General features: G+C 49.0%; 2 protein-coding genes and 1 long non-coding RNA gene across 6 annotated transcripts in view; 1 reads left to right on the top strand and 2 right to left on the bottom strand.

The window, feature by feature from the left end:
- The first annotated feature begins 23 nt into the window (after positions 1-23).
- Positions 24-5,104, top strand: LOC130708837 (uncharacterized). Of its 3 annotated transcripts, none has more exons than XR_009009246.1 (5): positions 24-161; positions 2,125-2,226; positions 3,877-3,983; positions 4,321-4,389; positions 4,920-5,104. It is a non-coding gene; the product is annotated as an uncharacterized LOC130708837 (long non-coding RNA). The 3 variants fall into 3 exon arrangements; XR_009009245.1 differs by lacking the exon at positions 4,920-5,104 and adding an exon at positions 616-818 and having other exon boundaries at positions 48-161; positions 4,321-4,725; XR_009009244.1 differs by lacking the exon at positions 4,920-5,104 and having other exon boundaries at positions 4,321-4,725.
- TTC36 (tetratricopeptide repeat domain 36) lies at positions 143-3,957 on the bottom strand. The gene is made up of 3 exons (XM_057552859.1): positions 3,840-3,957; positions 2,656-2,844; positions 143-475 (listed from the first exon to the last, which is right to left on the bottom strand). The coding sequence occupies exons 1-3, from the start codon at positions 3,955-3,957 to the stop codon at positions 213-215; spliced, it is 570 nt and encodes a 189-aa protein (XP_057408842.1). The 3' UTR covers positions 143-212.
- KMT2A (lysine methyltransferase 2A) overlaps positions 4,655-11,203 on the bottom strand; it is a 75,271-nt gene continuing 68,722 nt past the window's right edge. For both annotated transcript variants that reach the window (XM_057552853.1, XM_057552854.1), the window contains 3 exons: positions 10,727-10,810; positions 10,180-10,309; positions 4,655-9,584 (listed from right to left, as the gene is read on the bottom strand). In XM_057552853.1, coding sequence (XP_057408836.1) covers positions 9,309-9,584; positions 10,180-10,309; positions 10,727-10,810 — 490 coding nt within the window. In that variant the 3' untranslated portion in view covers positions 4,655-9,308. The remainder of the gene's footprint in view (positions 9,585-10,179; positions 10,310-10,726; positions 10,811-11,203) is intronic.

The following is an 11,203-nucleotide window of genomic DNA, read 5'->3' as shown; positions in this document are numbered from 1 at the left end:
TGCCCGACCTCGGCCCGAAGAACCCCCTCCCCCAGGGCGGCGGCTCCGGGACCACGTCCCGGGCCTCGCTGACGGCCTCGCGCGCCGGGGATACTTGAGCGCCCTTCCCTGCGGGGACGGCGGAGGACGCAGACACAGGCAGTGGCTGGGAGAGCCGGCAGGTTTATTGGTTGCGGGCGCCCCCCTTCCCCCCACGCCCGCCCGCTGGCGGCTCAGCGCCGGTCGCGGGGCCCGCGCAGCTGCCCCATCACGTCGGCCAGCATGCGGTTGCACAGCGCCGCGTACGGGTTGAGCAGCACCAGCTGGCGCCGAGCGAACGGGCTGCCCAGCCGTGCCGCCCGCTCGAAGTCCCCGCGGGCGTCGTCGTCCCGGCCCTGCAGTCGCGCCACGAGCCCGCGCTGCACGAAGGCCTGGCGGGCGGCGCGACCCCGGCCGCCGCTGAGCGCCAGCGCGCGCTCCAGGTCCTCCAGGGCGCCTGCGGGACCGACGGACGGGCGGGGGTCAGGGCCGCGGCCAGCAAGCGATCCGGCCCCGAGTGGAGGCTCTGGGGCTCGGCCGTTTACATCCCGCCTGCACTTGACTCTAGAGATCGGTATTGTTATTCCCTTTACGCAGATGAAGACTGGAAGAGTTGGCAAGACTCGGCCTGGGCTGCACAGCCAGTTAGTGGCAGAGCTGGGACTGAAGTCCAGGTCTCGCCTTGTCCGTGTTATTTTCTACCATCTGATACATCAAAACACGGACGGAGGGTCACTATGTTATGAATCTGGCCCTGTTGCCAGGCACGCATACGTTATTAACCATCTACCATGTGCCAGGTGACTGACTCCGAATCCCAGAGTCCAAAAACATTAGAATTACCTGACAACCATGTCTTATACAATAAAGTCCTTTTTTTCCTCTCTTTCTTTTTTTTGCCGCACCGCGGGGCAGGCGGAATCTGAATTCGCCGACCAGGGATTGAACCCGTGACCCTGCAGTGAAAGCGCAGATTCTTAACCACTGGACCCCCAAGGAAGTCCCTCTCTAACTTTTGAAGACATTTCTCTCCTCTCTTCCATTGATGCCTTAAAACCGCTTCTCTCACCTGTGTTCTCTACTGTCTCTTCTCATTCTTTATTTCCATGGTCTTCATTATTTTGTATCTAATTTTCTTTGAAAGAGGTCTTGGAGCCAGAGCTGGCCTGCAGCATTTTTGTTTTTATCATCGTCATAAATACTTGGCTTATTAGGCATCAGAGCTGTGAACTCAACCTCAGGCAGCCAGCTGGTATCCACGGTAGGGTACCGAGCTGCATTTCTTCTGCGCTCTGCTTCAATTCACTCAAGTTCTCTAGTCTATAGCGCCTGCCAGGGCAGGGCGCTGGGGGAGCGCCAGCAGCATCCTACAGCAAGGCTGGTCTTCCCTGTCCTCTCGCTGTGTGTTTTGGTCCCTGGAACCCAGCAGAGGCTCTGCTCCCCATCCTGACCGGTCGGTTGAGAAGCTTTCTAATCACAGCATTCCTTGGTTTCCCTCAGAGGAGCTGGTCAGGAGGAATTGAAGGCCTTCTCCAGGCAGAATCCCCTCTGATGCTCTCTGGGGTTTTGGTCTGCAGGCTGTCCCAGCGGCCTTTATGGCCCTGCTCTGCCAAAGCCAGGTGGCAGACAAGCCTGGGAAAGGCCCTCAGAGTCCCCCAATATTCCCAGAATGGAGTCCAAACTCCCCAGCCTGGCATTCCTGGCCCCAGGAACACCTCTACCACCACGGGTCTCGATAGTCTAGTAGTTCCCTACTAGGCTTCTGTGGTTTACCCTTTAGTTGAAACCCGTTAGTGATTTCCAGTGTTTTCAAGACAAAGTCCGATCTCGGCCTAATGTTCGCAGTTGTTCACTCTCTGGCCCCTGTTTACCTCTCCAGGCTCTGGAGAGGCTCCATTCTTCCAGCACGTCCTTTTCCAGCCAGATTCCCTGTACCTGTCCATGACTTCAGGACCTCTACAGGCCGTGCCTTCTCCCACTCCCTGCCCTCCAACCAGCTAACGCCTACTCATCCTTCAAACCTCACCCCTCAGGAACAGATCCCATGCTGAACCCTCTCAGCTTGTTATGCTGCTATTATATTTATGTGTCTGTTCTACCCTCTAGGTTGTGAGCTTCTTGAGAAGCAGTATCATGTGGGGATTAAGAGCACAGGCTCTGGAGCCCTGCCACCTGGACCAGATCCCAGCTCTGCCGCTTCTCAGCTGCGTGAGTAGGAAGCTACTTAACCTCCATGCTTCAGTTTCTTCATCTGCAAAATGGAGATAACAATAGCACGTACCTTTTAGGGTTGTTACGAGGATTATATAAGTGACTACAACTCACATGTGAAGTGCTGAGTGCCTGGCACATAGTAATTGCTATAAGCACTATAATCCTCAGCACCTAGCCCACTGCTAGAATAGTAGGCTCTCATTAAATTTTTATAAATATGTAAATGGAATGCAGTCCCCCTGACTCTCACAATATCCCCAAGAGGTTAGCCGAGCCCATGATATGTCTCTTATGGGTAGAGACATAGGTTCCAGAGGGGCTTAGTGACTTCCCACGCCCCGTGCCCAAGCCCCACAGACACACCGTCTCTGGTCTGTGCCCTCCCCGGCCCCTCTGCACAGGCTCCAGGGACTCTCCCCTCACCTGCCACGTCTCCCTGCAGTAGCCGGGCCTGGGCTCGGTTGCTGTAAGCTGAGGCCTTCTCAGGCAGCAGGTTGATGGCTTGGCCAAACCTCTCCAGGGCTGTGCTGAGGTCGCCAGCCTCTGCTGCCATCACCCCTTGCAGCTCCAGGGCCTTGGACTGCTCCAGCTGTGCTCGAGGGAAAACTCCATCTGTGCCAGGGAGGGAGCCAGGAGGGGACAGGTGTGCAGTTGGGAGCAGGAAGCAAAAGCCACCTGGGGCTTTGGAAACCTGGGACACGAGCCAGGGCTGACTGGGCAGGGCTGTAGGTCACAGCAGGAGTCAGATGCAGTGTTTGGGGCAGGGGGAACGGAGGTCAGCAAGGCAGAGAGCTAGCCCTGCTTAAAGTTCCAAAGGGACCTGGGAAAGGCGCCTTGGTTGGCTCCCCACTGCCAAGAGAATGAAACCCAAACTCCTTAGCCTGTAGCTAAATGATTTGCTCAAGGTCACACCGCCCATAAGCTGCACAGCTTGGATTTGAACCCAGGTCTTTCTGGCTCTTCAGTCTGTCTGTTTTGTTCTACTCCACTGCTTCCAACAGGAAGGCCGCCATGACATACCCGGGTCATGAAAACCATTTCCAGTGTTTCTCTCAGCTTTTCAGCCTGAAGTTGCATTAAGGCTTAGGTTTCACTCCTTTAGAAACAAAGGGCATCAAAAACCCCTGACGCGGACAGCAGGCCCCCTTAGGGGCTGGTGGAAAAGCCAGTGAGCGCACTCGCTCTGGAAGAATTAGCTCAGGGCTTGGCTTGTAAGGTGTGTGACACTGAATACTTGCTTAGGTTGGAGCCGTTTAGCTGAGCCACCCCCTGCCCTGTTTCTTTCTTCCCTGCTGTGGAGGGTGATATACTCTGACAAAGACGTGAGCGTATCACATGGCCCCTCTCCCCACCAGCACAGTTAAGCTTGGACCATGGGGTGAACTGAGTGGGGAGGTAAGTTCAGAGGGGGGTGGTGGAGGACAAACCTGGCTTTCTCCTCTGGCCACAGTGACTCCTGCCAAGCCCCCGTCAGTGCACTGAGGGTCAGCAATCATCATCCAAGGGTCGTGGAACAAGGGGCCTCGTAAGACCACCTACCTCTGCCACCCCAGCGAGGCAGCAGACCAGCCAATGTGGAGAGCTATACTCCAAGGTCGAATACTGACCTTCATCTCCTCCTTCCTTCTCTGCTTCCTCTCCCAGGTCCAACCCAACAATGTCTCCAAACGGACTGTCAGGGTTGAAGATGGCCTGCAGCACTGCCTGATCATTTGGAGTCCCCATGGTGCTCAACTCCAAAATCCGAAAAGGTGACTCACCGTGAGAGGGAGGAAAAAGGGGTGAGGGCCGAGCCTCCAGCCAGCTGATCCAGAGGGAGGAGGTCCATTTGAGGACCAGCCCCCATGAGGAGGAGTGTTGACCATTCCTTGGCTGCAGTGTAAACTCAGCCCCCTTTAGCCTGGGGATAGTGACCCTGGCTTGGCAGAATATATTTACAAATATTTCTCAACTGCCTCCCTACCCCCACCCCAGTCCTAGGGAGAAACAGAGTAAGTAAATCGCATTTCAGCTTTAAGGTGGAGTGGAGCAAAGAGAGGGTACTGCCCAGGCTCTCCCTGAAATGCTTTCATTTTATTATATTCATAGATTGGGAGGAACTCATTAGAAGCCAACGCTTGACCACCCGTGGATGAAGAAGGGGGATATATGTACCAAGTAAAGGAACTATTCCTTTGTCCTCTTGACCCCTTCCTCATATCCAGAGTTCATTAGGTCCCGAACATACATCACTGATGAATAAGGGAAGAAAATATGGTTAAGAGAGACAGTGTAGAGTGGGGCCTGAAGGAAGGCGGTGGGGAATGATTTCATGATTCCACCTTAAAAGGAAGGACTGTGGAAGGGACTCTGTAATCAGGTCACGGGCCACGCCCCTCCCATTCGTCCACCTCAGCCAAAGCCAAAAGAAAGTTCAACCATGTGCAGCAATAAACTTGACATGTTTATTAATTAAACTATCACTTAAATAAAAAAAAGTGCATAGAAAATAAACATGTTTAAAAACTCCTTTTTTTTTTACAACTATGTACACTTTTTACTTTTACATTCAGTCTTTCGTAGACAGCTTTCAGCATTATTATTTTTTGAACTATTAAAGTATTTTCCTTCATCCCTGTCACAGGGAGTTAACACTGATGGACTTTAGACACATTTTTTTCCTTTTTTTTTTCTTTTTCTCTAACCAGAAGCTTGGAAGAACACAAGGAAAAAAAAAACCGAAAGATCTGTTATACATGATAAAGTTGTCAAGAAATGTCTTATTTCTAGAAAAGAAGCTTGTCATCTGTTGAGCTTTTGAAACAATTATTCAACTACCTGTATTTACTAAAGAGACTGTTAGAAGTTCAATAAAAGAAACACCACAAGTCTATTTTCTTGGTTGAAAGACAGAACTAGAGTACCTCGGAACAAGATACCAGGAAAGCACAGAACACAATTTTCCCCTAAATGCAGGTGGTAACCCCAACATTCATAACCAAAAATAGAGAAACAAGGAGTACAGGTACTGACTGGCAACATTCACAGGCAGAAAAAATCCAGGTGACACCATTTCTGCATTTCTCTCTGATCCCAGGAATGGACTGTTCCGCCATCCCCTTAGGATGGGTTCCCCCCCCCACTTGGGGGGATCAGAGGAGCGCCAGACTGACATTTTCCTGCCACTACTAGCAACTGTAACACAATCCTTATCTATAGTGTTAAGAGAATTAAAAGCCATGGACTGAACTAGGCTTTGTTACATGGTGCATTACTATATTAGTTCCTATATATATCATATTTATATTTATTTGAAAACCAAAACAAAAAAGTTGCAAGTTTTCAGAGTGTGAGACTTGACTGGTATTCATGATTCGGCACAAAACCATCTGCTAGATAACCTTGTATTGCTTTAAAATGAAGGAAATGAAACATAAAATTACACCCAGCCCTTTGCAATGACCCGCTTTTCCTTTAAAAAAAAAAACCCAAAAAAACCACAACTTGACTTCTATTTTAAAAAATCCCAAATCAAACTTAACATCTGACAAGGTTTTGACCTTTAGTATTTTCAGATATTTGATTGAACGACAGTCCTTTAGAAAGATACATTCATTAAAAGGTTTTTTTTTGTTTTTTTTGTTGTTGTATTTTTTTTTTTTTTTTTTTTTTTAATCAAGGGAGCTGCATGGTGCTCACGGCATTGGCCGGGGGTTTGACAGAGGCAAGCGGGGTGGTGGAGTGGATCCCGGCCAAGGAGTCTGGTTGAAAACTTATATATAGCTGCCAGGGCTTCCCCCTTGATTCTTGTCATTGGTCTAAAAACAGGAGGGGCTGGGCTGGAGGTGGCGGATGGTAATGGAGGGAGCCAAGGGACCAAGTTCCGGCCAAAGGGTCAGCGCCATGCAGCTATTCTGGTTACACAGTTGTCACTGGCCACCAGGAAGTGCAGCCACAACAGGTTCTAGCAGCAAAGCTGTAAGTGAGCTGGCTCTGTCACTGAGAACTGACCAGGTTTGCAGCTGTTACTCCTTAGGGATTTGGGATGCCCCTTAGGGGATTCTTGGGAATGACCCACCACAGTTCCTCAGTCTGCACTTTTGTGCGGAGATTCCCTTGGTCACTTTCAAAACAAGCTCGGAGGTGTTTTGGAGATAGCTATGCCATTTCTTTTTTTTTGCCTTCTTTCCTTCTTGTAGGGAAACCTTAGCTTATTCCCCAAGTTGCTGGCAGGTACGCTGAATTTTGGCAATGGACTCAAGGCTGAGCTCTAAGAGGAATTCCTCATTTCCATGGTTGACAGGGAGTGGAAAGGCAAGGCAAACCATCTGCAGCTGGCAGGAGAAGGAGAGCTGGGGGTTCCTCCCCTGGCCTCAGGGTTTGGGACTGGTAGAAAGAGCTGAGGAGGGGCTCACAGTACAGCACGGCCTAGCAGGGCAGTAACTAGGTCTATTTAGCTGAGTTTCCCCCACCCCCGACTGGCCTTTGGGTCTTTCTCAAGGTGAATTCATGACCCATCAGTGCATTAATCATTTCAGTAACAAATGCAGCTTAAGGTTTTTTTCTTTAAAAAAAAATAGGAATAAAAGGATTTACAAAAAAACCTCACACAGTGCAATAATAAAGGAAACCAGACACTAGTGGAACCCCTCGGGCCACTGTATCTTGTTCACGGGCAAAAGGAGGAAGGGAGGTGAGGTCTGGGTAGAGTGCTTTTCCCCAGTCCCCTGCTGGCACTTCTCCACGATGACAGGGAGTCTCTGCCTTCCTGGCCACAGTGCTGGGCTCCCTGCATGACAGTGAAAACAGTGACAATGTTCCAGCAGAGCCACCAAAGTTCTTAATTAAGGTCACGGAAGAACAGGGAGCCCAGGATGGAAGGCACAGCAGAGCCACGAGTCCCGGGGCAGAGAGCGCTGGGCTGAGTCGTATTGCTTCGCTAGACTTCCTTCCGTAGGAATGGGCTTCTCGAGGCGAGAAAAGGTGCCTCGCCCTCCACTGGACTACGCTGCTCTGAAACCTTGTAGCTGACAGAGGCAGAGGAGAATCTGTGTTATCGTGAGTGGTCAGACTGTGCTTCAGTTTCAACGGGCTGCCCCAAAAGAGGGCACAAGGGGATCCAGGGGGTCTTTGCAGGCATGAGGACTTGGTGGGCAGAGGGAGAGGGAACGAGGTGACCTATGAGGCAGATGGTGATGGAAAATGTCAGGTTGCCATTCAGCTTGGATGCTAACTCTGAAGGAGGAAAGACGAGGGAAGTGTAGGTTCCCGCCTCTCAGCACTGAGCTGTGCCAGAAAGGAGAGAGACAGCGCAGGAAAGAAGAGGAGAAACTGCTGTGTCGAGATCCTACCGCAGCCTTTTCAGGAGCTTCGATTTGGGAAGGAGGGGAGTGGCCCGATGGAGTTGGGGGACCTTCCTTTGCCATTTATTGTCAAAGAGCAAACCCAGGAAACGTTTATGTCAACAGGGCACAAACGAGCTACACATTAAACAACAAAAAGTACACCTTCCAGGGGGAAGTTGGGCAGGAAAAACCAGACTTTGTGTGTTCAGCTGAATATTTTCTCTAACTTCATCCTATGAAAATAAAAAATTATTAAAAACCGATCTTCTTTTAAATTAGGATAATACCGCGGTTTAAAAAATAGCCTTGTCATAAGTGCTTCTCCCTATGAAGTGCTTCTCATAGAAAAATATACAAAATATATTTACATTTATAAAACCTTAAATAGTAAACTGTAAACAGAACAGAGTAAAATCCAATGACTTAATTTAACAGGTTCAGGACACTGTCTTGGGGAAAGGAAGAGAAGAAACATTTGATGCTGTTTTGACCACATCCTAGAGAGTAATCAGGGCAGTAGTGTCATTTAATTTACTTTATCCATAGATTTTGTGCAGGTGGCAGAGTTCCCTCGATACAAGGTGGTCTAGTCCCCAAGTTTTGGGCCTTGAAATCTGATTAGTGTTCTGCCTTCAACTGGACACTGACCATTTAAAAATGAAGTCTTCCTATGTCTTAACAAGGGGAAAGTAAAGTTATCATGTCCTAGGAATGGGGCCCAGGGGTTACCCTGGTTGTGATACTCTGGTCGTTGCATGATTCAACTCCTATTTAAATAATCTTCCTCTTCTAAAAAATCATGCTACATATATTTCTTTAAAACTCTCAGTGGAGCTTTATGAAAACGTCTCCGAATTCTGTCTGGTTACGGCCAATGGCTCCTGTCCACTTCCCCACTGGGAGTGCTTCCAGGCTCAGGGAACGTTTTGTAGGTACATCCTATGCCCAACAGGGAGTGTCCTCGAGCAGGGAGTCACTCTCCCCTACCACCCAGAGAGCACGGGAAAGCAGTGGGATGCAGAACGGGGGACGAGAAAAGTGGAGTGAAGAGAAGGAATGAGAGGGAAGCCGCTCCTATTGTCTAGGAAGGTGACTGACTGAGATAAGGCTCATGGGGGTAACACTCCCACTTACAGCCCACAGGCTCAACGTTTGGTAATGAACTGGCACAACCCCAAGACAGCCTTTGACACCAAAGGTGCTACGAAATCCTGTCTCCCAACCAGAAGGGAACTCTCAAGTGGGAGCATAGTAGGGAAAACCACCAGACCGTCTTTGTTCAACACACGGCTACAGGCTGGGCCCGGCTGGCAAACTGTCAGGTACCCAACCAACCCCGCACCGGGGCTGTGCCTGACCCCTTGCTTACAGTGCTCTGGAAAGGCCAAGGCGAGGATGGCAACTTCTCTCTGAGGAGGTGCTCAGGCCCGATCTCCCAACATAACTAACCCTCTATAGGCTCCTTCCAGGCAAGTCTGCTAGGGACCCGTTTCCCACTTTTTAACGGCACGCAATCAGATGGGCCCCAGGAGAAAGCCGATCACGGATCTTTGCTTCGAGACCTCATCCCTCTCCAGGACTATGATCACATGTATAATGTGAATATGGGGCCTAAGGGAGCCCAGCCGTCACGCAGGCCCCTCAACTGTGCCCACTCAATCCTGGAACTCCTGGCTGCCGGCAAAGGCCTTCGGAGGCACTGTTTTGGAGGCCCTGGGTCCTAGTGCTCCAACAGTGGGGAGAAGAGCAGCTTTAGTTTAGGAACTTCCGGCATTTCTTGGCACCACAGTTGCAGGGTAGCTTGTTGCTGGCATCCTCAATGGGGAACTTATAGTCGTAAGTGAGTTCCTCCCCTCGGTAGATTTTGCGCATGGCGAAGATGACAATGTGCTTCTGCCCGTCGATATTGATAACCCGAGAGTAGCAGTTAGGCTCACATGAGTGATTGATGAAGCGGGCAGCGTTTCCATGCATGGTGGCATCTACCACCTCGGAGTCATCGATCCGGAACATGTAGCAACCGATGCCCTACAGGAAGGAGAGCGGAGAAGAACCTGTTATTTATTACAGCGCAGGCTTGACAACATTTGCCAACCTTTTTCTGATGTGACCTTAGCCACTGATGAACAGGTCCTTCTGGTAAAATTTCTGGATTTCTCCCATCTTTCAGGATGCCTCCATGACAAATTCCTAGATTACAGGCACTAGGCTAGAAGTTTCTTAATGTCTCCACAGGCAAGAGAATCCTAAAACTTGTGTCACTGTGTGTTGTTGTTGTTTTTTTTTTAGCTGCACCGAGCAGCTTGCGGGATCTTAGTTTCCCGACCAGGGATTGAACCCGGGCCCCTGCAGTGAAAGCGTCGAGTCCTAACCACCGGACAGCCAGGGGATTCCCGTCACTGTGTGCTTGTGACCCTGGGATCCATTCAGACAAACCTTCAAAGAGTATCTTTGTGTGCTAATCCCGAGAGTGGACTGGGCCCACCACAAATTCAGAGATGTTAAAATGTAAAAAAAAAAAACAAAAACAAAAACTAATTCTTCCGCGATCTAGGGATCATCTTTATAGTTGATGGCCCCTTTCTATAACAAAAGAACTGGAGAATGAAAGTGTGGAACTCACCTTGCTGTCATAGTACTTCTCTCGCTTGTCAGTCTGGATGGAACGGATGACATTGCCAGCGTACTCAATCACCATCTCACCTGCATCGATGTTTCTCTTACAAAAAAGACCCCGGCCATGGATGGGAGACCTAGGACATAAAGATGGAAAAGACATCAGCCGCGGATTTTGCAAATAAGGTTAAATGTGTGAATACATGAATAAATGAATAAAATCTCCTGGTCTATTAGTTCCCCAGGAGAGACAGAGACTTGGAAAGAATCTGGACCCACCTGATTGGAGTATATTAATCACTCTAACAAACAGCCAAGGATTAAAGATTTCTCCGTTCCAAAGCCCACCAGAAGTAGCAATACTTTAAAGCTTACTGTGTTAAATTCCTCATTCAACACAAGGAGTTGCAGGATCCCAGGACATCAGGTTCAATTAGTAATATCGATAAAAACCTCACTTACTGAATGAAGGAGGTCACTCCAGCATTTGATCCACTTTGATTTTGGAAAACTTCATTAGTTTTCTATAATTCTTTCTACAATTTTAGCCATACCTGTAGACACCAACTGCCTCCTTAGAAGTCTTTTTTAAGTGCCGGAAACGCATGGGCATTGGCAGATCCATACTAGTTGCCCTCCTAAAGAGAGACGGTTCGTTATTAATGAATTCTCTTCAGGAAATCATCAGTTTTGAGTCTTGGATCAAAGGTTCCTAGAGCATATGACTACACTATTCTGTGTGTTCAATCCCAAGCATAACAAAGGCCTTATAAAATCAGGCCTAAAATATAGTGTTATATATGAAGTCTGTGGTGGTACATGCAAAGCTGACAGAGTATACTACAGTTAAAGAAAATAAAATATACATCTTATAGTTATTTGAATTTCTCCTCTGTAACACATTCCCCTCTCTTTGCCAGCCAGCTACTGTTACTTCAACACAAACTCTATTTCAGTCTTCTTAAATGTTATCTGGGAAATTGTGATCTAAGCAAAACTGCAACAGAGGGAAGCAAAGAGTATTTCTTTTT

Source organism: Balaenoptera acutorostrata, chromosome 9 (assembly GCF_949987535.1).
Source record: "Balaenoptera acutorostrata chromosome 9, mBalAcu1.1, whole genome shotgun sequence".
In the NCBI taxonomy this organism is placed as follows: domain Eukaryota; kingdom Metazoa; phylum Chordata; class Mammalia; order Artiodactyla; family Balaenopteridae; genus Balaenoptera; species Balaenoptera acutorostrata.
Note: the sequence above shows the minus strand (reverse complement) of the source record. Positions and strands in the feature narration are given on the sequence as shown.

Excerpts from the sequence above, each read along its gene's own strand:
- TTC36 (XM_057552859.1), bottom strand. The coding sequence starts at position 3,957 with ATGGGGACTCCAAATGATCAGGCAGTGCTGCAGGCCATCTTCAACCCT. Across the intron at positions 2,845-3,839 it reads GAAGGAAGGAGGAGATGAAG|ATGGAGTTTTCCCTCGAGCA; the intron begins GTCAGTATTCGA and ends TCCCTGGCACAG. Across the intron at positions 476-2,655 it reads ACTGCAGGGAGACGTGGCAG|GCGCCCTGGAGGACCTGGAG; the intron begins GTGAGGGGAGAG and ends TCGGTCCCGCAG.